Source organism: Lepidothrix coronata, unplaced genomic scaffold (genome assembly GCF_001604755.1).
Source record: "Lepidothrix coronata isolate B3197 unplaced genomic scaffold, Lepidothrix_coronata-1.0 Scaffold59, whole genome shotgun sequence".
NCBI classification, from domain to species: domain Eukaryota; kingdom Metazoa; phylum Chordata; class Aves; order Passeriformes; family Pipridae; genus Lepidothrix; species Lepidothrix coronata.
In genome coordinates, this window is record NW_016690239.1 from 350,295 (window position 1) to 375,990 (window position 25,696).

Here is a 25,696-nt window from a genome sequence, read left to right on the forward strand (position 1 = left end):
TAGAGAGAAGTTGTCTTTATTAATACTTGTTAATGCTATGCATGTAACATCACTGATGCAAAGGTCACTAGCTTAAAAAAAAGGCTTTAACAACCAATTACACAGCAAAAAAAAAAAGGCCAGCTTTAAAAAAGCAGCTTAACTCCTTATAACCCTTCCAAACAGAGCCTGAAGAAAAGCATATGAAAACCTTTACTCCTTTGCATTAGTGAGGGGTTTTTTTCAAGATCAGATTGAAATGTATATATAGAGAGAGAGAAACAAAGAAGAAGAAGTATCAGAATCACAAAATCTCCTTCACTTCTTTTTTTTCATATTTCATGTTTTCAGGATGATGAGGGGCCTCATCAGTTTAGGTAAATGACCACTTTGCCTATGTTGTCTTTTTCAGAAGATTTTTTATCAGCTGCTCCCCTTCAGAGAAGCTGAGATCTGGAAGAGGGAACTGGTGGCAGCAGCCGTGAGCTTCTGCCTCATTGCTGTTGTGGGATAAATGAGCTGTGGGGTCACAGCCACACTGCAAAAACTAAAGAAAACAAGCATGGAGTGACTCCACAGGAATTTTTATCTTCCATTTCAACACAGCTTACGGCTTGCATGCATTAGTGTCCCAACTGGTAGAGTTCACAGATCTTAATCCTGAAACAAGTGTCTTTGGCATGTATTTAACTGATATCAATAGGCACAAAGCTAAGCAATCCTAATGCTTATTTCAAATTTTACTTTGCTCTGAAGAGAAGGGTTCCAAGATGCCCTCTGGTGAATCCATTTTCCTAGATAAAATTATCATAAAAAGTTAAGGAGAGGGCACTGAAAGGCACACTCAAATTTCTAAGCTGGTCTGTTTACCTGCACCTTCTGCCATGTGGCTTTTCCAGACCTGAAACACCATGTGATAAAGGGCAGAAACTTGCCATGATGCTCCCTAGATCTTCAACCAAATGAATTAGGAAGATCAACAAGGTCTTACTTCCAGTCTCAATTAATATATTCATTTATTAACTTGAGAAAATTCTTTGATACCCTGGTATTTTTAAAGGACATCTCCATTACCTGTGAGAGACACAGGCTTAGGGAGGAACATGCATCGTGCTCAGCACCCTAGATTTGGTTTGAGTTTGTCCAGTAACCCTAAAATAAATTACCAAGGCATGGTATCTCATCTTGCTTCATGGGGGACAGTGACCAAGGAAAACAGCCACGAACAACTACGTAACTGGCACTCACCTCACTTCTGAGAAACATAAAAATTAAATGACAGCTGGGTCACCTCACCAATGCAACTCTATCAGGATAGGCAGGAAAACATTAACTTCGGGGAATCAGAATGATTTGCTGACAGCTTTAGATATAACTTTATGTAGTCTGTCAGTTTAATTGGACAGTATAAAAAGGGACTGGAAAATAATTAGGATTATATTCTATCTGAGTACAAGTGCTAATAGAAATTTCATAAAAGCGAGTGAGAAAACTGCCTAGCTGCAAACCCTGTTAAAAAAATCTTTGTGAGCCTTTTTGCTTTTTATTTTCCTCAGCAGATCAGCTGCCAAAAAGGCCAATGATCATATTTCTATTTGTTTTCTAGGATTTCAGCATCCATTATGATCCCAAATCTCAGTAGAAAGGGTCCAGAATAAAATTTCCTTTAAATGGCCCTCACTTCAGGCTTGACCATAGTGAAAAACACAGGACCATCCAGTTTAGCTAGCTTTACTCAAGAATTTTAGTTAAATACTACAAACAGCCACAAAACAAAAGAGTCACTTTCTTCCAATCCTACTATTCTCAACTGCCTTGATCCTACTCTGTTTTTCAGTCATTCTGGTAGCAGGTCTGTTAAGTATACCACCTAAGGCTAATTCATATCAACACTTCTCCCTTTTGTCTGAATGAGTCTCTTTTATAATACAACTATATTATTTATTATATTACAGATAAATCCCAAAGAGGGCAGTTAGTGTATCATCACTTCAGTAAAACACTGTTTATTGGGATCAATGGCTTTACTCTTGTATTGGGCCCAATATGGTGATTTCGTTAGGTATCTCGAAGAATTTTAGAAAAGCACACCTATAAATTACACGGATATTAATTTGCCATAAAATGAACAAATTTGTAGGCAAATCTGAGGTTCTCTCTACAGTTTTGATCGATTACTCATGTGAAAACATAATTAACTGGTAGAAGCAGTTCAGCTTTTCTGCATTTGCTGGCAAAACCCAAGCCGTTGTTCTGGCTCCCACACACGGCAGTCTGCTCTTGGCAGAGCAGATGCAGCTTCTCATTGATTTAATTTGTTTGTCTTCCACAAAGCTCCTGGACCAACTTCATAATTTAATCATGACTAGATTCCGATTTGTGATATTTTTGGCACAATGCCTATTGTTCACAAAAAAATTTATGAATCTGAGGAACCCTTGCCTCTAAGAAAGAAACTTGAGGATTTTCTTCCTGCTGTTTGAGTTAACGTACTCAGCAGATGGAGCTGTTAAATACTCCTATTTTAATAAGATTAGACTGGATTACTGAAGTTCTGAGGAAATTTTGTCTGATTATCACACTTCTTTCCTTCTTAAAATGTTTCTAGAGTAATCTGTTTATATTAACTACATGATATTCTTAAGCTAATAATGGAATCCAAAATAACAAGGCATGAAGATGCCTTACCCATTTCCCTTTGCTGACAAAGGCTTGACTAAAAAGAACAACCAAAAGAACAGGTCAACAACTGTATTTGAACTAAAGCAGAATATCTTGAAGATGAAGCTTCAGTGGCACTGACTCCAGAATGACTCTCTAAATTACTAAGGAAGAGTTACACAAGCATCTAAACAGCTAGGGAGAAGAAACAACAGTGCATAATTTATTTGAGCAATTAACTAATCAACTAATCAGCAGTCTTTGAACAATGATTTCATCTAGAGCATTGTTCTGAATCCACCCACACGGTTAAAAGAAACTGGATAAATCATCCTGGTTCACAAACACATTTGAAGAAACCACAGTCTGCGGGAGGATATGCCACAAGAAGAAAGTAACTTTAATGAGTAAGTTTTTCATTATAAGCTATTTGCTTAGCTATAATCAGCCATCAAGTGACTGAACATATGCTGAAATGTGAGGGTGGAAACCTTACAGCCTCCAAATGCCTGAGCTGTGCACAGATAGATGAACCAGCTGGAAGTGTGGCACCATCACCTAGACAATCACAGGCTCCAAGCACTCAGTGGGGACTAGCTTTGAACGGATGCCCAGAAGCCAAAAAAAACAAATTTCTTTCCCATTAAAGAGATTTATGGATTTCTTTGGTTTCTATGAAAATTGAACTATGCTAATAGAAAAAGACAAATAAAATTATAAATAAAATAAACTATAATGCAAAATGCATGCCTTTGCTTCATTCCCTGCTCCAGGCCTTGATGACACACATAAAGCTCAGGATGGAGCAAAGGGGCCCTAAAAGTCCCAGAATTACAGGAGAGTGGAAGCTGTCTTGGAAAATTACCATCATGGGGTTCAGATGTCCCAGAGGAGAAGGGAGCCAGGAAGACTGTGCTGAGGCAGGAATTTCATAATACCTTTATGCAAACCTTGAAGAGTTCTGTCACAGGGAATCCCATTGTTATATAAAGTGTGTTACGGGTCTCACCAGTACGATCTCAGACACAGCACAGTGACACTTTGCCATATCCTAACCTCAGCACTGAAAACAGCAGCACAGAATCTCATGCAGAATTCCAACTACCACTGTATTTGCACTTAACTGATGGAAAAAGTCAATCTTTTGCACTTTTTCACTCCATTCACCTCCTTTTTTCTTTAATCCCATTTATTCTTTTTATATGACTGACAATCCAGAGTAACGGTGTTAAGTTAGTATTTACTATGGAAGCAGAAGTGAGATCAGATCCCCTTCTTTGAATATGACCTTAGACATGAGCTGTCAGAAAACAGTAAAATGGATCATCTGTTGAAAGATGTTACAATTATGTCAGTGTTAGTAAATTAGTGGCAGAGAATGTGCCTGTGTGCTGTACCTTTACTGTCTGCAGTGGTATCATTAGAATGTCCCTAAAGCAGTTGGCCTATGCCAATTATTAGTCTCCAAAAGGGAGAATGCAGTAACCCTGTTTTGGCAAAAAAGTGAGTTTGATAGTATGGACAAGGAGTGTTCAGTGACAGTTCAGAACCAAAGACAGCATATTTCATTTACTAGTGTAGATGTAGCTTAAGAGGATTAATTGGTCTTTACCTTCTAACTCTTACATGACTACAAAGATGGGAGCATCCATTCATTCATTGCCACCACCACCACTGTTTGGCACTGCAATCCTTCTAGGTGAGGAAGAATACTCTATTTGGGGCTGAAGGTGATGAACACCAACACAGAGAGAGGGCAGCTGCAGCTGCATGTCTTTAGAACTGTTAGGATGATCAGCACAGCTTTCTGCCTCTGCTGCTTCCCAGGGTTGAAAGTTTCCCACTACCTCCAAAGCCTGCAAAGCAGTGACTACCATGTTATCACCCCTGTCTGTGTTGATAAAGGAACAGATTTGTGCACATAACATCTGGAGTGTCTGTAAGTATGACACAATTTACAGAACTCCTTTCCTGGAAAGCTGTGGAGATGTAAACCAAAGGTCGTGCTTAGTAACAAAAACTCAGTCTTCCCTGTTGAAAAGCTAGAAAAATCTCTGTATTTTCACAATGCTGAGAGTAGAGGTCTGTTACTGTTGCAGTGGTAACATCTGTGCCAGGACAGCTGAAGACAGATGGTCATTACACTGACAGGACTGCTAATGAGAGGGAAAAGCAGCCCTGTCTGCATGCTGACCCTACCAGAGAAAGTTCCATTTTTAGGTACGATGTTGAACAGGTAGTCATTCAACTGTCTGTATCCTGTGCTTTGTGCAGTGAGTGGCTACACAGTGAAATTAAAGTCAGGGCATGAACTTGAGCACTGTGTTGGTACTGTCCATATTTTTGTATTGTTCGTACAGATTCAGCTGTGATTTTAGCATGTGCAAGCTAGTACTCTTCCAGACAGTAGCCAAGAAAGGTCTGAGGAATAGCCTGGGCCAAAGACCTTTCCAAAAAGGCAGTTTGGGTATGGTCATCCTGTTCCAGTGGGCAGGAGATTTCATCTGAATACTGAGCTGTGCTGTGCCATGCAACTTCAAGGCCAGACCACAGTTCCCAGCTCACTTAATTTTCTTGTACAAACATAATTACTGATACCAAGGAAAAATATTTGGGATTGCTGTTTTGTCAAGTGTTAATTCTGATTTTCTTCTCAGTAGGGAAGATACAACCTTTTTTTAAATGTCGGTTAAGTCTGAAATCCACGTCAATGGTATAATCTTTATTAGAAGCAATATTTTACCCAGATATAAGTCACATATTACTAAGCACTCTTTACATATGAAGAAGAGGCAGCAGTGGTGGCAAGACTGAACCATCACCTGGTACAGCAGGACGGGTGTGCCATTTTCCATTGCACAAGGAACAATTAAGTAAATTAGGGTTCCTTTCACAGGATTGGTAAAACACATGGCTGAGGGAGGGAATATGGCAGAAGTATGTAAAATAACAGTGCACTAAAGAATTGTTTACTATCTCTTCACTATCAGAACTAGGGCACATCCACAGAAACTGTCCAATGGAATGTTCAAGGCTTGAATGGGACACAGTGGAAAGAATTATTTCTTCACAAAACATTCAGCAAGGTGTGGGGTCCCTTGACACATGTTGCATGTGTCATAAGTTTACATGAGTTCTACAGCTGATTGGTCAAATTAAGGGAAGAAAAGCCTGTCAAGGGCTACTAAATTTGGATATACCACCTCTGATTCGGAGCCACCTTACTCCTCTGGTTGATTAGTGCTCGATGAATATTCTGGGAAATATTACAATAACTGTATGTTTCCCTGGATATCTGTTGTTGGCCACTGCTGGAAACATGCCACAGTGCTAGACAGATCTTTCATCTGTATAAATATGGCTGTATTATGTTCTTTCCTGCCTGCTCTCCTACTCCACATTAAACCCATCCGTGGTCTGTTTTATCCCATATTTCTTATACAACTGGGCTCACGGGGGACAAGAGGCTCTTCCTCTTCTTTTCCTAAATAAGAGCAAGAAGTAGGAAGGGGACTCTCTTCTCTCACTGGCCAGGAGTTGCAGGAAGAGAAGGAAGGAGAAACCACTCCATCCACAGGAAAGCTGGAGGATATGAACAGCACTGTGTTCTAGAGACCCTTCATCTGCTCCCTCTTTTCTTCTCTGTCCCTGAGCTTATACTGGCATTTGGGTGAAGAGAGAAAGATATGACTTCCTGTGCCAAATGGCTGCTGTTCTCCAGAAGGCTAACAGGTTAAATTCAGACTGAATTGAACTCCAAGCCAAGAGGGGCTTTAACCTTTCTCCAATGGGAGAAAAATTAGTCTGTGGTCCACCCTCACTTTTTAGGAACTGTATTTATTCCTCAACTTGTAATCGAAGAGCACTGGTTCATGGGCTCAATACAGTGATCCCAGGATGAATCTAAGTAGTTGTGACAAGAAGCCATATAAACACATGGTATTTTCTGGCCTCCAGGTCAGTGACCTGGTCCAAAATCATGAATACATGATCTGAACTAATGAAGGTCTGAACCTCTAAAAGCTCTGAAAATGTTACACAGTGCATTAAAAATGAAATGGAAGATTAACTCCCATCTCTCAGCCTCTCATTTCCTAGCAGGTGTATGCCTGACTCATGAAAAATGTTAGGCACAAGGGCTAGAGTAAATTATACAAGAACAGTTACAGTTATACAAGTCAGTCCTGAACACTTTAGCCATGGAAGAGCTAATTGCTTGGAGAATCTCACCTTAGCCAGTGGCAATACATGTTTATGCCTGCAGCCAGACATTACAGCTGGCCCTCATTTCTCAGTCTATAGGGTCAGAACCTCTGAGAGTGATGTGTCAGCATAATTTGGTTTTATTACATTGTTCTTCTTATAAAATACAAACATTAAAAAGCTTTAATTAAAATTTTTGTTATATTTTTTCCCTAATCTTTCACAATCCTCTTAGAATTACAGGCACAAACTGTAAGTAGTTTGGGAAGCATGGAATTAAAGGCTAGTTTTCTAGACCTTCTGTAGTCAGCAAGACTCAGTTTATCTAAAATAAAACTTACTTCTTATTCCTTCCAACTTCAGTACCTCACTTCCTCCTTGTACAAGGATTGCCCTTCAGCACTTCCGTCAGGAGGCAAAGAAAAGCTCTTTGACACAAGAAGGATTACTTATTTCATTGCCTAGCATATTTGTTCTGTGCTCCCATTTCCCCATATTATTTCCTTTCTTTTTTATCCCTTTTTCCCATAGGAAGGCTATTTTTGTGCTAGTACTATACCATGTTTGCGTTATTTTTACAGCTCTGTTTTGGTGCTTCAAGACTTCGTGAATTAAGGAAGAGGTGGTTGACTGACAGTAAGGGCTTTTTCTTCTCATTTTCTGAGAGATCCTCCCCAGTACTCTGCACTGCTCATCCAGATATTCAGCTGAGGGATGGAGGGAAAAGCTAGTTACAGTAAATGCAGGGTGGTGGATTTTTACCTTTTTTTTTTTTTTTTTTTAAATTAGCAATTCATGTAATAAAATCAAACCATCTAACACAGTAAGCTAACACCACAATGTCAAATACTGGTAGTAGGATGCATGGTGGAGCCAACAATGACAAGTAGAAAAATTCCAAGAAATCTCACAACTATAGTAGTTCCTCAATACATATTTGGAAGATCAAGACTCATTACCCAAACTTTCCACAAATTAGCTGAAAAGATGCTCCATATAAAGTATGCTAATACAGTAGTGAGATTTCTACTCCACTTTCTTCCCTATGTGAGTCAAAGAATCTCTCCCTTCCCTCTATCTTTTCAATCTTAGAAATGTCAGGAATGCCATATCCTGTTTTCTTTGGTTTTGGTGGGGGGCCTTGTGGGTGCTTGAGGAGTTGTTTAAATGTTGAAACTTTAATAAAGAGCTCTGTTGTCCAAAAGAACCTCATTAGTCATGGACAATGAAAGACTATTAATAGCAACATCAACAATATGCATACAAAAAGTCAAAACAGCATTTAAAAGCCCTTTCTTCTCTCAAATGCTAAAGATCTTCTTACTGCAGTCTTGTGATAGCCTCACTTTATTACTCTGTGGTCAGCTTTTCTGTTTGTAAAACTGTGATTTCTATTGTAAACACCCCTTCCCAGAAATTCCCTTCTGCCTTTGGAAAGGCACCCTTTTCAAGGTTTTTACAATTCATCGCAAAAAGGTAAAAGAGATCCTATTTTTGTCCTTTTGAAAAATTTTTACTTTTGAAATAATACAACTTTTAAGAACTTTAGCCTTGAAATAACCCAGGATAACAAAAGTGATTTTGTAGTAAGTCAGGGAAGTGCAGACTATTAGCATTTTACTGTGGATGAACCTTTCACAATAACAAAATACGACGTTTTACTCCATGCCCTTGCTAAGGCTTCTGAACTGTGAAGAAAAGAAACAGAATATATTTGCTTCCAGAGGAGAGAGAGTAAATACAAGTACACTCACACTACTTAGGTGCTAGAAAAAAATTTCTTTAAAAAATAAACACTTCCCTGTGAAACTTAACTAGTGTTACAAACTTGGTAAATGTAAATACGTACTTTATTAGATAAGCTAATAAGGAAGAAACAAAGCTACCCTAAAAATGAGGAGTCCATGTAGCAAAATGAAAACAGAGACCGAAAGGTCCAAATAAAGTATTTACCTTTAAGCAATTCGTATTCTCTCTGCTTTTTTGTAGTGCAATCAAAGCCATTAACTATATATAGCTCAGCGTCTCTTCTGACAGCAAAAAATAACTTAGCAACACAACCAAGTCAATCCCTTATTTACAATACAACATGTTTTTAATTAAGAAAGAATGCCAGGATGAAGGAGACCTTACAAGTTGAATAAGCTGAGAGCTTTCAATTTTTGGAAGTGGGGGGAAAGGGTTAAGCTTTTTATTGTAAACTTCACATGTTTTATGTTAATACAACTATTTAAGCCCTTTCTTGACTTTCTGATCATGTCTTTTGACAGGAAAGGGAGTATTTGTTTTTGTCTGATTTTAACTCTCAGGAAAGTGAACAAGAACTATCCAAAAATGTCTGTTCTTTATTCTGACCTCTGCCTTCCAAAAGGAGCAGTGTAGGCATGATGCATTTTCCAGAGAATGGAAGTATAAAATTCCATTTCTAATGGAAAAATCTTACCTGGATAATCATTCTTGTCTACATCTGAGTCTCCCCTTAGAGTGAAGCCAAATCCCGAAGGCATGGACTGTGAGGCCCAGGCTCCATTGAGAACCTGGGAAGGGTTAGTGTTTAACCCATTACTGTATCCATTGTAAATGAGAACTTTCCCTCTTCTGTCTTCTCCTGCAAATGGTGCGCCAATAGCAATGTCTGCAGTGAAAAAAAAAAAAAAAAAAGAAAAAAAAAGAAAAAAAGAAAAAAAAAAAAAAAAAAGAAAAAAAGAATGGGCACAATTAAAAATTAACTCCCTGCAGGAAAACTGACACAAACGGCTCCTGCTACAAACACGCAAGATCTTCAACGTTCTATACTTCTAGTTTTAAGGCAAACATACAAAAATGTTTGCAGTGTCTTTTCTGTGTCAAAGTTTCATGACAAAAGCTTATAAAATAATCCTTTGAAAATATAATTATTCAATTATACTAAATAGCCAGTCCACACTGGATTCCTCTACATATTTCCAGGGCAGTTAACTAGCTTTAATAAACCAAGATCTAATGAATGCCTGCTTCTACTTTAATATTTTTAAACAGGCACAAATTTTCCTTAATTTCCTCTATCACCTAATTAAAAAGGAACAGCTGTTAGATAAAACTAATTTTCTTTTTCCAGATAAAATATTCTACATAGACAAAAAAATTCCATCCCTTAAATATGCAGTGCTCTAGTATACAAAAGAGAGCAATGGAATATCATGTTTTCATTTATACCAAGCCATTGTCTTATTGAGAAATAAGAATATTTCCAAGTCAGGAATCTAACAGGAGGGGTTGGGCACTGTGCAATTAAACACTTCAGTCCTTAACAATGAGGTGCCATATCCAAGAAGCAGAACTCACAGTGCTCTTCTTACTTCCTATGCATGGGATGTGGAGACTGTCATGTTCTAGACTGAGATTCAACAGCCACACTATCTGAGCTAGCCAATAGAAAACACTAGAGGATACATATCTACAACTCTAATTTTTAGGTTTTGATGTAGAAGCTGATGCTGAACTTCTTTGTTAAACTTAAATCGAGCACCTGGAATCTGTAGCTTCTCTCTAAAGGCAGAAATGCACCAATGTTCTATAACTGGCATCTTCAGTTATGAAGCAGAAGACTTTGGCTCAAGATTCTTCTTAGTCTTTACACAGTGACAGAGAAAACCAGCAATGTCTCCTGCCTGCCTTATCTGAATTCTGGAGAGCAGATCAACATTCCCTGCCCAGAGTAGCTGAGGGCATCTGCTATTGCTCACAGGTAGAAAACAGGAAGCCTCCACCATGGGGTTCAGCTGTCTGAACTCCAGTGTGGGATTCCAGGACAAGCCAGTGAGAGTATTCTCAGCAGTCACAATCCAATGGCTTCTACCCACAGGATGGTATTCATATTTTGTGCAGTCTGAACCCCAATACAATCCTATGACTCCCAACATGACTTTTTCCTTGCACAGCAGCCAAACAATGAGGACCTTGCCCCAGAATCTAGTGGCTAGAACACTGTGAAAACCAGCCCTCAAGTTATGAAGGAGCAAAATCCATCAGTTTTTCCTTTGTGGGTCAACTATCTTAAATGCTACTGTGCAAAATAGCTCCTCTAGGAAAAACTTCTTGCTGTTTTAGATGCAGAGATGCCTGCTTTGAAGACCACTAACACCCTGAAAATAAGTAAGGAAATGCATGCAGAGAAAACCAAGGTGCTACTGACTATGTCTAGGAGGCTAACTCTAGGTGCTCAAGGCATCCCAGCCATCGCAGTTACTTTACTTGTACTGTTTTCTTGAATGTAGGCTGCCAGTTAACTTACATGAACATTTTGTTGTGTGCTATAAGCATTTGAAAAAAGGACCCATTATGCAAGTGTTTCTTTTGGTGCCTAAGTACCAAGGGAAGTTTGATTCCAAAACAGTATTTCTGTACTTGTCCAATTCTTTCATTGTTGACAAAATGCTTCATGTGCTGAGCCTCATTCAATTCTCAAACTCTTCCCAGCATTTGAGAACTCTGCTTTTAAACAAGCGCAAACAGCTTAACTAAGTAAATAAATGAAATTATAGTCATAAACCAAAGAATAATATTTTTATTCAAATGAACATATTTAGTAAAAGTAGCACTATAGTCAACATGACTGCCCTCTTATTGGGAAGCTTTTCATGATTTGGCTCTCAATATCAATTTCATTAACATTAGTGTAAATTCTCATGACCTTCAAAGGCTGTTACAAGTTAAAAAGCCTTTTTCAGCCACTGCACAGACACTTCATATTCACTGCTTAGCTATTTTTAATTTTAATGTTATACAGAGATATACTACATTACATACAAATTACCATTATATCCATCTTGATTGAGATCTCCAAGGTGTGTGATTGCACTGCCAAATCTACCAAACACTTCCATGCCTGTCAGAATTTGAGGATCTCTGAAGAGGAATGCACTTTCTTGCAGGTACAGATAAACTTGCCCAACTTCTTTAGGCTTGCTCTCGAATTCTCGTTCCATAAAGAGCGGGGCACCAACTAAGATATCATCTAAACTGGAACAGTCAAACAAAAAGCAGCGTCACTGAGAGATTGAGTGCAAACAACACACTTTAGGCATTCGCTAAAGAGGAATCTGATAATTTTCATAGAGTCATATTCTAACTGAGGTAAGAAGGCAATTCTAGATTTCTAGTCCAAACACTTGTCAAAAGCATGGTCAATTAGGGAAGGCTGCCCACAGTTATGCCCAGTCCAGTTCTGAATATCTCCATAGATGGAGACTCCACAACCTCTCTGGGCAACTGCTTCCAGTGTTTGATCACCATCACAGCAAAAAAAAATTATTTTTAGATTTAAACAGAATTTCTTGCACTTCAATTTATGCTCACAATAGACACTGAAAACTTATACTTTGCAGTTAACAATCCTGAAGTCAGCAACTTAACTAATGGGGAATCTGTGTTACTAGAACAAACTCTGTAGATCTGTTCTGCCAACAGTGCTAGTGAGAGACAAATCTTAGTATAAAATTTAGTTTCTGCAACTTATACATCAGTAAGTGAACAACAGAAAAAAAACCCTGCCACTTTACAGCCAATTTTTGAGTAATATACATGAAATACAAGGTGAGCATCAATTCACAGAGAATGCCTCATCACTAATTCAAATAAAAGTTGGGAGACAAAGCCACAGCTTTATTTCTGAAAACACTTCTGTTCCATATTAGGCACATGAATAGTTGCAGTGCTCACATAATTTGCTATATGGAGTTTTAAAGAGAAAGGACATTATCAAATCACAAAAATATGATACTTAAAGGGAAAATAACAGAAAATTTCTGTCCATTTTGTTACTCCAAGAAGAATCAGTCAAAGAATACAGACTATTCAAATATAAACAATATTTTGCATGTTGTTGTTTTAAGTAGGCATGTTTCAAAACACGTTATCAATATTTATTTAGTGGGAAAACAAGACATAAACAGTGAAGAATAAAATCAGTGAGACTGATAGATACATAACAGGCAGAAGTATTTATAATGGATTATTCTGAGATGTTAAATGAGAGTATAAAACTGCTGAAGGCTTCTCAAGCCTATGCAAACTAATAAAAAATTCCCATTACATTCAGTGGACATTGATGATCTGTATTAACTAGTACTATTTGATACCAGAATTTTTAATTTGGAAAAGCATTTTCTCTTGCTCTAATATGAAACTTTGTTCAAACTTTGTAAAACTCATAGAAAAACTTTTACTCCCAATTAATCTTATTCCCAATGCCAACATTTTCCTGAGGCTTTATCTATTAGTAAACCAATTTAGTAAAATTGCACTACATTGTTTTTCCCAATCCTGGCAGAAAAAAAATCTGTAAGATTTAGATCAGCTACTACTTTACCAGAAGTATGTATTATGATTCTAAGATATATACCACAGAATTTAGCACAGAATATCTCATCTAGAAGCCTTTTAGTCACTTTGTAGAACATACACATTTTATAAGATGTGACAAAGTACTTCTAGAAATGTTATTTTCTTATTAAGTTTTATAGTATGTTTCCATAAAGGAAATTGTATTTCAAAATGTCATGTCACTGGTACAGCTGTTCGTTTTTTATGTTGGATTTTTACCCTAAGGCAAGAATAACTAAAAAAGGAAGGAAGCAGATGCTGACTCGACATCTGTGGTGGGAATTTTCCTTTTACATCGAACATCAAAAGTCCTGCTCTACTAATGGAAGATATTTGTGCTTGGGACAGAATATCAGCTGAAATGGTTGCTATGAAACAATAGCAATAACTAAACCCAATCACAAATACTATTTTTAAAATAACTTATTTTATGTATGCCATGAACTGAAAGCATTACACAGTAGCACTATCAGCAATTACTATTTTATTACATTGCAGTCCACACATTCCCAGTAAATTGGAACTCCATGGAGTTATGTGCTTTATAAACCATAAAGTAAAAGATGAGCTTGGCTCCTATGAATATTCTACAAATGAACAATGGTAAGACTAAGGAAAGATTTTTTCAGAGGTGGTAAGGAACCAAATAATTGAATCAGGAAGCTCCCAGTACACTGATGTAAAATATATAGATACCCAGGTAATTTTATAGTTCATAGAACAATATCCAGAGTGCCTAAAATGGTGAAAAGAGAGGCAGACTATCTATCACGGCCTAAAATTCTCTAAGCAGAAGCCTAATCCAGAACACAAGATCCACCAGCTGAGACAGAGAGCAAGCAGACAGGAGCTGGAGCTTGTTGTGCAGAGAGCACAGTATCTCAGCTAGAAGGGCACACAGTGCTGGGTTATTTTTCTAGGAAAATTTGTACTTTGCTAAAATAAATGACAATGACTGTAAAAAAAGCATGAATAGTTCAGAGAGCAGGGACCAGAACTCGGTAGCTAAGATGGCTCATCATCTGATGTACTGAGGGAAAGATGGAAGGAAGGCACTCATCCAATACACTAACCTATTTCTAAACTGGTTATGGGCAGCAGAGCTCCCTGGAACACCCGTAGGACTTGGTTTGCCTTCCCTCCAGGTTTTCACATGTACCACCCCTACCAAAGCCTTCCTTTCCTTACTCTCTCGATTTTTCCATTCTCTGTCAGTGCTGAACTCTGTAGGTCAAGGCAAGCTGCTTCAGCAAGTCCTCTGCAAGATGGAATTCTCCCTCAGGCAATTTTAGGGGTTTGTGTTCAGAGTTTGGGGTTTTTTTGAGCTAACACAGAACTGTACTATAGCTAAAAAGGACGGATTTGTCAGCTAGCCAGCTCTCCCTAATCCTCATTTACTTATTTCTCGTTCCTCTCCAAGTGGATAAAATGAGCAAGGAATTGCTTCTTACCATACTTTGGTCAATTTTGCCTCTCAGATTCTACAGTTTAATTATTTCGACAACAAGCAGCCAAGGAGGTGTGGGGGTGTGTGTGTACTTGTGTTCTAAGTACCTATGTGATCAGTATTACCCATTTTTGTTGGTGAAGGAGAGTATTTCAATTGGTCTTTTAAACTGGAGGAGTTTATGTTTACAAAATTGAGAGTTTTGAGCCAAATTCAGGTTGATGTGATTCCTTTTAAAAAGCATAAGAGTAAAGCAAAAGCCAAAGCCCTTGGACAACCATGAAGAGCAGTTCAGTTTGCAGTGGTATTTTGAACTGGTTCATTGGATTTATTTCATTACTGCATTAAGATTTTACAGTTAACATAAATTATATATTATTTTTTGTTCCAACACAGAAAGGTAACCAGCCAGTATGACTTCCCTTCTGATAAAAAAAAAAAATCTTTAAAAAGCACAAAACTGACCACCTGCTGAGACTGTATGCTGTTCCTTTGTATCCTGCTGAGTAATAAAAAGCAGGAGTATGGGAAATGTCAAGAGGTCAAAGTATAACTACAGAAAGCTTTGATATAGGCCAAATAAAAAAACCCAGTAAACAGTTTATTTCACTATTTTTACTGGACTGTTTCAGCCTAAATTGAAAGTGTTCTCTTTTTCTCTCTTTACTAGGAATGTAGCCTGTGAGTTGATGGCAAATCTTGATTTGTTAAGTTTCATTGTGGATTTCTCATTATTAGCAGGAGACAACTAAACAGTAGTTCAAACAGTATCCTCAATTTCCCTGTCCTGCCGGCAATCCTGATGTGGTACAGATAAAACTGCAAGAGTCACCGTGGAATACCTGCAGAACTGCTGGAGCAGAAGGTATACAGAAGGCTTTTTTTCCTAGGATGAGCCTAATCTTTGAGCTACAGCAAAGCGCCATTCCTATGAATCTTTTATTAATCTTTTCAGCAAATAATTAGGTTTCTCATACTGATAAGGCTATCACTACCTTCTTATATTTAGCTGCAAAAAGCCTAAGTGCATTTGAAGTGTTAATTTCCCTTTTGCCTTTTTTTCTCTCTTTTACTCTTCAGATAAATATTTCAATTGACAATATGTGCAAACCAGCAAAGACAGACTACATATCTAATCAGACATGTTTATCAAGTAGAGCTTTTTGTGTTTTGTTTTCTGTGGGATGTTTGGATCTCAGGAAGAGTCATTAGATTTCTTTTAAGATATAGACTGGGAGACCACACAGGCCTCAATAACAGTTTGATTATATTATTGACTAAACTGTGGTTTTAGAGGTACACAGAAAATATGAGACCTGCCAAGCAACCCTACGGTTAACAGGAAATAACCTGCCAAGGAAATATTTTGGTTCAGTGAGAAGTTAAATAGCAAGTTCCTTGGAAGTCTAATGACTGTCTATTGGAACTTAGATTAATGTTTCTCCACCCTTTCACATTCGTAATACATTAGCAGGACAAAATTAATCCTGACTCTCTATACAATCACAAAAACACGAGTTTTCAAAAGCTGTGATACTATGAAAATTTGATCTCAGCAACTTGAAAGATCTGAGTACAATGAAACCACTACTGAATCTGCTGAAACTTCTGGTTTTTTGTTATTTTGTTTTGTAACTGCAATAAGATTTTACCACCTTTTTACTTTTCTCTTTTCTTGTACCCCTCACTCTTTAAAGGGTCACTAGTCAATGATGGGAAGCAATGATTTAGCCCAGAAAAATTATTTAATGCTCTACATTTAAGCACCTATTAAGAAATGATCACAAGAAAAAATTATGAGGTAGACACATCTGAGACACTTCGCTATAGACAAGAGTATGCCACATCTCTAAATTACGGTCCTGGCTCACCTTTTGTGCAGACTACCAAGACTCTGAGCTTCAGGGATCTTTATCTCTTTGCTAAAAAGCCACTATCAATATCACCTCACTAAAGTCCTAATCTTTTGAAATATTTAATCAAACTGTACATGAGTTGAAAGTTAACAAGTGTTTTGTTCAACAGGGCCTGAAATACCCAAGTGTCTGAGGCATGACCCTGGGAGCTGAGCAGTGTTCTCCCTCAGGCACGCAGAATGCCTGCCATAACAGCTATGGGACACAGACACTTGTTAGTCCTTGGGATGATAAAAATGGATGGTCAACCAATAGGTGCTGGAATGAGGAATGAGGAGCTGATGATACTGGAAAGATTTAAAATTGAGAAGTGAAGCTATGGATGGTGCACATGTGAGAAGACTTACCTGCTTTTGATAATGGGAGAATGAACTTTTCACTTTCACCTATCCCTTCCCAGTTGTAGCTAGTGCTGTTTATTCACTGTTTCCCTACCGGGATCTGTTTCCTAAGACTTTGGACATTCCCACTCTGACACACTCCTATGAATAAATATTCCAAAAGACAAACTCACACAAACTAGGCCTGCAAATACTCGTGCCACTGTGATTACACAAAGACAAGCCTATGTGAACAATTAAAACTAGAAAAGCAGAGAAGCCAAGAAAAGCATTTTGAGGTATGAAGCACCTGAAAACCTGCATTTATTAATAAATATCAGGCATTGCTTCTATGAATGTTCAGTGGAGCTGAATATATTTGGTAACCTACCCATCATTGTTAACATCAGATACTGCAACTGTGTACCCAAAATAAGACGCCATCTGGAAATAAAAAACAACAGATAGGCTTTCATATCAGATATCAATTTTAAAATGTTTTTACTGATAATCCTCTTTGTTTTTATGGTCATTAATACCAAAAATTATTTTATATATTCTTGAAACTATGTTAATGAAACTATATCCTCTAGAGATATAATATTTCATCATGTAGTTGCTTGACATTACCTGTTCACCAGTGAAGTTCTGGATAAAGGTCAAGTCTGAAGAATTAATAATTGAGACCTGGTAACAGAAAAATACAGAAAGTTTCAAGCCCACATGGAGATGCTACAACATGACATCAGTGCAAAACAATTTGACACGCTGCAGGATGGTCCAAGTGGCCAAGAAGAAACAATTATTTTCTGTCTCACTACGGTTTTCCTGTATGATCTTGAACAAACCACTAAAATTTTATGACTCAGGTTCCCCATGAATAAAATAAGGAAAAGACTACTTCCCTTCCTTACTAATCACTGAACAGCAGCAAATCACAGACTATCAGCTAATCAGTAACTAGGCATGAAAACATGAACTTAAAACATAAAGAAATATATACATACATACGTAAATACATATATACATATACAGCTTTCTTCTGAAAAATTTTAAGAACAAGTTCCAGAGATACATAGAATTTTGGGTCCACAAAACTAGAGAATATGTCTGTGGCTGGGATCTCTTTTCCCAGTCAGGTTAGTTGTGAAACTTTTTTTCCTATGAGGTAAAAGCGGTATCCACAAATGTGTATTGTTTTCTCCCTTCACTTCTAACTTCCTATCATGATTCTTTGCATCTGGTATTCAGTGTATATACTTACAGCACTGAAGGTAAACATTGGGTATGAATAATCTGAACTTGGACTCCTTTCCACTGCAGACACAGCCTTGCACATGAAATGTGCTAACCTAAGGGTAAGCTTGGGTCTGATAACACTTGGTGAGTATAGAGATACTAGTCACACTCTAAGCATTCTTGTAATTGTCTACTGAAAACAGACTTTGGAAGATACTAAGTGCTTACCATTCAAAGCCTAAAGCAGTAAGGCATTCCAACCCAGCCAGGTAAGACCAAGGGTGAAAATCAGTGGCAGTTTTCTCTGATTTAGAAGTGTTTTATAAAAGAGACAGAAAATATAATGTAGCTTTTAACCTTTCAAATAGTCTAATTGCTTTCTCACTATAAAAAGGATAAAATGAGGGTCCAGTACATACATAGCCAAAGTTCTGTGCTCCCCTCGGGACTCCAGCAACCAGCTCTGAAGGGATAAAAGATCAACAGTAAACTGGTTATGCTATCTGAGTGGTGCATGCAGCATGCATCCTGTGCCACTTAAACCCTCAATATCTATCTATCTATCTATCTATCTATCTATCTATCTATCTATCTATCTATCTATCTATCTATCTATCTATCTATCTACCTATCTACCTATCTCAAACCCCTAAGGATTTTGATTTGTGATATGTATCAGATCTGTAAATCACTTCAAGACATTAATTCATAAGATTTTAACATTCATTCAGTGCATCTACTTGCATAAAAAGTTACACCTCGACTTTTGAACACACTCATCCATAGGTCTCCTTCTGCCTAGCATTACTTAGCATAGCAGAGCATAATGAAACTTTTGGTACAATTCAGCTTGCTACCTGACAGCTGTGGATTGCTGGAACCAGGATTAGTCCTAGCATCCCATACTAGAGTACAGAAGCTGAATACAACTGTCCTTACAAATACTTCTTTTTGTTTTGGCTACACAACAATCTGTCTCATCCGTTATTTTGCTTGATGCCATGGAAGTGTTTGACAAGTTCTGCACAGGCTGTCTGAAAGTGTTACGAGGAAGTTTTTGTGAGCAGCACTGGAGACATCCATTGAACAAGAACATGAAACATTGGACCAAAGTGCCTTCTACGAGTAAATCTGCTCAATGGTGAAATTTTAAACAACCAGTAGAAAAAATGGGTAAAAAAATCAGAAGGAAAAAGCTAAGTCACAGCCTGCAGACTTATTGTCTAAACTTTCCCTCATTAGGATATCCTTGCCAGAAGACAGCCAAAGGAATTTCAGATAGACCACAGACTCCTGAACTGACCTACCATTCCTCTGTTGCTCTCTGGGTTTATATATTTCCCTGTGATTGAACATGTTTGGTCAAGGGGAAATGGAAGTAATAAAGAAGGACCGAACAGGACGCTGGTTCAGGTCAGTCACCTATGCAATTTTCTGTGCCAGTCATTCACATGACTTACTGATTCAAGAATCATCCATTATAAAACTTTGAGTATGCATTAAAAACACAAAACAAAAAAATGCAGCCTTCCATTACCAGAGATATATCATTTCACATATCATAGTGTTTGGCTCAAAACTGTGTCTTTTTTTACTTATTTTTTTAAATGCTTCTTAACACAGGAGAGGCAATTCTAGCTTCAGAGGGATTAAGCAGCAGTAGTTCTGGAGAGCTGGGTTCATTTGGGAAATGTATTATGTCTCTACTGGCTTTGTGAGTCTGGACCACATAGCTGCTCACCTGCTCAGGAAAGGAATATTTAAGGAATATTTTCTGACTGTCAGCCTTACACAAGAAACACAGCTCTTCAGGTACTAAACACCAGGGATCACAGGTATTTTTAACTAACTACGTGTTTTTAAATCCTTTGCAATATCAGAACATCTGAAAATAGCTAAATCATGAGCAAGTTTCTATTAATAAATTGATATTTTTAACATACTTTACTAAACAGCTCTGACAGGAGCTTTTCTTCTAAACTGGAACTAACTTGCAGAGACATAGGGAAAATACTGTTCAGTTTCTAAAACACAAGCAAAACTTACTTTGCAACTTAAAAATAAGACCATGTTCAGCTTGGTTATAGTTTTCGTGCCACAACACTTCATGTTATGAGTTCAGCACATCAAACTGGCTAAATTAGGTGAGACTGAATGGCTTCATCTAAAATGTTGTCACAGCACTAACTTCTGACCACATGCATGAGCATGATACCATAAAAACAGATTCAGATTTTTGTGTACTTACATTCTATTTTGTTATGCTACACTGTCTAAGGAAATATTTGCCTTACAGACAGCAAGTCTCACAGTCTCACAAGTGTTTCAAATGTATAATAGGTATGTTCCTGTGTAGAGACCCAAACCCAGGAATTTAATAGGTGCACGGCCATATGGTTTCCATTCAACTACATAGCTTCTTACCTTGTTCAGAATCACCAGTAAATTCTCCAGCAGCCACTGAGTATCCTGTTTAAAGATAAATTACAAAAAAAAAAAATCCTTGATAAACAATTTCTTTCAAAAAATACACAAGACCAATCAAATATGTATGTTTAGCTGATCATCTGAATGCAAATTTTCTATCATTAGTATACTAAAACTGTGGGGAAAAAAAGGAAAATTTTTAATCACATAATTATGACTAAATTAATGGTAGGTCTGAATGTATAATAAATAGATCCCTCTTCTCCAAAAGTGAGCTTCTAAATCATTAATAATTTATCTGAAAAAACCAGTAGGTACTATGGTGTTTTACCCCAACACCTGTTGACACAATTTAAGTCTTCATTACTGTACTATAATGTATGAGTGTCCTGATTGAGCTTTATATGGAAGGTAGATTTCCATAGATGCAGTTAAGCACCTCTTGGAACTTTAGTAAAACTGTGAGATAGTTGCTATTGTCACAGTAAAGACTTTTGGATGGTATCAGAGAGTGTAATTTCAAATCCATGAGCAGGGGTGAAAGGATGCATCTTCGCCTTCCAATTCCACTGACTCTTTTCTATAGCTATGTGAAGAAAAACCTGCCTTACATGAAGAGACATGTGAACATCACAAAAATTCTTATAGATCAGTACTAATATAAGGTAGATAAGAAGCCTTTTTTCTATATATTACACAATGTCTTCAAACTGACTTTTATTATTGCTTACTTCAATTATATCTTTTAAATACCAGTAAGAGTAAATTAGGTATTTGTGCAGCACTGTACAACATACCACAGAACTGAATTTTCATTTATCTATTAAAAATTAAAATAGTCTTTGATTAGTTTAAGTTCAATCCATCATCTTGGAAGGAAAAAAAATTTGTATTTCTGATTAATTATTTAAGATCAAATAATAAGAACCCTAATGAGTCATTTAAGATCTCAACCCTCAAACCCTGTTGCTGTGCATAATTTTAAGAATGTTAATAACCTTACTGAAGTTACCAGCAAACTCCTGGTTTGCTATTGCGCTTAAGGCAAAACATGTTCAAACCCTCTCACAATTGTGACAGTAGTAATTTAGGGTTTGTTTTCGTATTTATATGACTCATGCTTTTAGAACATATTGCTATCTTATGTAGAGCTTAGCTTACCCATGTAATTGTCATCATAGGAGGGTGGTGCCACTCCTGTTTGTTTCTCTCGTGCCAGTTTCCTCAGAATATCCTTGAAGGAATAATTTGCAATGATGTCCGCAATACTTGCAGTGATTACCTGACCTGGATTCAAACAGCTTCATAAATAAAAGGAGCATAGAACAGAGCCAGAGTCTATAAAATAGGGCTGGCAGAAGATTAGAACAGAGTTGAAGGGATAATACAACATGGATGCAAAGAATAGATACCTTCTCTCAATCTTTGTCCATTATTACCCTGTAAGTCTCAAGAGTACACATAAATCCATACAATAAGGCATTGAATTTCTATTGAACCATCACAAAAACATCTCCAGACCCATTTCAGTGTGCTGATTCAAACTAAAGTCACTGCACTGCATGAATGTAGTAGACCAATGGAAGCAATTTCGCAGTGGAGAATTCAGAGCTATGAATTCCCTACTATAACAATCAATTAGCTCTTCCTTCTTTAAAGACAATGCAAAAACACACATCAAAGAGGCTGACAAGGGGCAAGATCGGAGGCAGAGGCTGGGAATCAGCTATATTATATTATACATGTCAAAACAGGTTAAAACAAAAATAACCTTTTAACCCTTTACCAAAACAACTTTAGGTTTTATCTACATGAGAAACTACATCTTGAAAACTACAGTGATGCCACAAATGAACTTCAAATATATGCAGATAACTATAAAGGGTTGTGCTCAGAAACAAACAGTAACAAAAACTTTAAAAAAAAGTACATTTGCTGTATAAATACTAGGTATTTTTAAATCTGCATTATTTCTAGGGAAAAATACAATTTATTAATTAAATTACAAGTATGTTTAAATGCCAACATAAAAATAGTTATTTGCATTTGTTTCACTTGTTATATAACCTACATCCTGAATTTTCCCTGACTTATTTTTATGCTCAGTTGCTTGTTAAGCAATTCTTCTGATTTACATTTGTTGAAAATAAGATCACAGACCGGTTATCTTAAACCGACAAAACAATGGAAATCTAGAACAACAATACTTTCTGCTTCACTTCTTAGATTAAGTTACCCATCCAGATGAACATACCTTGCCAATAAAAACTACCGGGTCCGCCTACGATCAGGTCTCCATTCTACAAAAAGCAGAATTGAATAAAGTTACACAACGAAAGAACATCACAAAAGTAAGCATGCACGGGATAAAACTATTTAAATGACCAAAATAATATCAGAATCATGATAAAGGAGAATAGCCATGTTCAAGGAAAGGATGTACATGAATGTACAGAAAAATTCAGAGTTAAAAAAAGTTAAGATCACCCTGTGCAACTTGAATGAAAGCTGTAATTTTTTTACTGTAACATAGCATTCTAAAAATTGCTGCTTATTTATAACAAAACAAAGTTATCATAAAAGAGTGTCTTTACATTCAATGAATCAACAGCAATATTTTATAGAGAAGTATACTTTTGTCTACCCTACAAGGAAGTCTTAACCCCATAGCTATTAATAATGTAAATAAAAATGCAGCTGCAGAACACTGAAAACAATGACAATGGTCAAAGTTATGTGAGGCCCTGGTGCTGTAATAATGGCACAGATGATAACAATAGCTGCAAAGTTTATCCTTTGTCCCACAATATTGGCATTAAGAAAAACTAGTTCTTTCCCTTAAGCACTTTCACCGCCACATGAATGGTCTTAATGACTACTCTGCCTCCAAAAGCATAATTATACAAGCTATTTAAACTTTTTAAAACTAGCTGGTGCCTACCCATTACTTTCTGAAAGTCAAGTCCCTGTAAAGCACTGTAAGTGGGACAGACTGAGATCGAAGCACATATAATTGTTTGCCTAATTATCTATTAAGATAGACTGAGCAGAGTTAGATTGGAGTGCTGCAAAGAGTTAAACAGGTGCTGACTGAGTATTTCTTCTATTAATGAAATCAAAAGTTTGGAACTTGAAAAGCAGGAAAGACCTTGCAATAACTTCACGAAACTTTCCATATGCAACAGCATGGGGATAAACTCATGATCAGTGAGGCAGCATTTGAACACTAGGGATATATCACAACTACATTTCATCAAAATACTTCAGAAGCAGAATCTCACCTTGTAAAAATCTAAGCTGAAACCTGCTTGACAAAAGCCTTGTCCTTCAGGATCTGCATTGCCTGCAATTATGAAGGTAGAAGCATTTTATTGATTTCCCAGTGCATGTGGAAGATAGCATACACACCTCTGGAGCTATAAGGCTGTAAATGCAAATCTGCCAAAATATGTGAAAATATGTATTCTTTTTGAGAAGAGGCAGAGCAAATCAAGACCTCCTGCAGTACCCTGAACACGCAGCCCCTTGTGAAGATTTTGAAAAATAGGACCTGCTGCTTGAGGCTTTCTCCCCTCACTGCCAAGGAAGGACCCTTGCAACAACTATCAGGGAATAAGTTTGAATTTGGCTGGAGATGAAAAAGAGACCTTTTAATTATGCCTACTTTTTCTGTAAAATACCTGTTACATTCTTGGCAAAATAATCCATGAGAAAGTTTAAGGCAGGAGCACAGTTTGCAGCAGAGGAACAGTTAAAAAGTGTGATTTCAAATTAGCCCATGTGCACACAGCAAGAACATTATCTGCAATAGCAGGGTCTCTTACAAGGGGTATCATGACAAGGAACTACATTCAGACTCCCTATGTTATCAGCTGGTGCACACAACTTGAAGCAGCTACTCATCAGTGAGACTGAACACCGCCATAGCTTTGCTATGAAGGGACAGGTAAGCCCATCATATTTGGTATCTTACACATGCTACCTTTAGAAAAAGTAACTGAAAAAAAATTCTCTGATTTGTACTGTAGAAATTGCCATAGATTCAGCTCAATCCAAAGCTCAGTAAAGTCATTGGATACTTCATATTGCTTTTAATAATATGGAGCACTGAGGTAATGAGGGTATTAATAATCATCATAAACACTTAGACATAGGATGCTAAATGAGATGAATGACTGATACAATCTAATGTGTGGTATTTTCTCCAGATTTCTAGGTAACTGAATGTGGTTCTAAATATACATGCAGTTTTTCCCTATTCCCCAAGAAGCAAGGCCCAGGGATGGCTGCTGCATCCTCAGAACAGCACAGAGAAGAGTGTGTAGCAGCAGTGCTAATTTGCATGTCTTTCATCCATGCTGAAAGTTCTTCACAAATGAGATATTGTGGATGATATTGGCATGAATGGTGATACAGGCTTGTGTGTTTCTGTGCAGGGTCTGGTCTTCAAATGATGATCTTGTGATGAGAGATTTATACTCAGCATAAGTAGGAATAATTGGTTTAAAATGCTGTCTGGTTCTTATCTAGATCTGTCTTATCTAGCTACATTTTAAAGCCATTCAAATTGAACCAATTATAGCTCATCACTATAACTGCACACAATTTACTTGATTTCTCCTCTTTCAATTAATTATACAATAAAGCATCCAATTACAGGAATATAATTTAAAGTTGATTTTTCTTTACACTCTCATTCAATGCAATAACATCATATAGCAACATTCATTCAACTAAGACTGTGTGAAGACTAAAAGGATGAAAATATTAAGTGCAATATCAGTTCCTTCAACAAAGGATTGTTCATATTAATACTTACTGTTGCGACAAGGAGAATATTCTGCATAAGCACTGAAGTTCTGAATTGCTACATAGCAGGTACCAACAGGGTCCTTCTCAGGGCTGTCTTTAAGGGTTCTCCAATGATACAAAGGAGCACAAGCCTATCAAAGTAGAAACAATGTCACACATACCTTTTACATGCTCATGCATCTGGCAAATGCAGTTTTTAATAAACTGTGTACAAAGATTCTCTCTGGTACTGAATCATTCATGCAGCAATGATCACAAGACATTGACAGAAGAAAATGCAGGATTTTTACTTATAGCCCTTGGTAGGTAAAATCTGTGAGGGACTACAA

The 25,696-nt window shown here is 37.2% G+C and overlaps 1 protein-coding gene across 1 annotated transcript in view; it reads right to left on the minus strand.

The window, feature by feature from the left end:
* The window catches only part of ITGA8 (integrin subunit alpha 8), a 111,242-nt gene that overhangs the window by 71,669 nt on the left and 13,877 nt on the right, over positions 1-25,696 (minus strand). The window contains exons 4-13 of the mRNA XM_017817279.1: positions 25,375-25,498; positions 23,837-23,898; positions 22,810-22,855; positions 21,717-21,842; positions 20,553-20,597; positions 18,548-18,591; positions 17,520-17,576; positions 17,281-17,333; positions 11,639-11,844; positions 9,287-9,478 (exon numbers count right to left, since the gene is read on the minus strand). Of these exons, the coding sequence (XP_017672768.1) occupies positions 9,287-9,478; positions 11,639-11,844; positions 17,281-17,333; positions 17,520-17,576; positions 18,548-18,591; positions 20,553-20,597; positions 21,717-21,842; positions 22,810-22,855; positions 23,837-23,898; positions 25,375-25,498 (955 nt within the window). The remainder of the gene's footprint in view (positions 1-9,286; positions 9,479-11,638; positions 11,845-17,280; positions 17,334-17,519; positions 17,577-18,547; positions 18,592-20,552; positions 20,598-21,716; positions 21,843-22,809; positions 22,856-23,836; positions 23,899-25,374; positions 25,499-25,696) is intronic.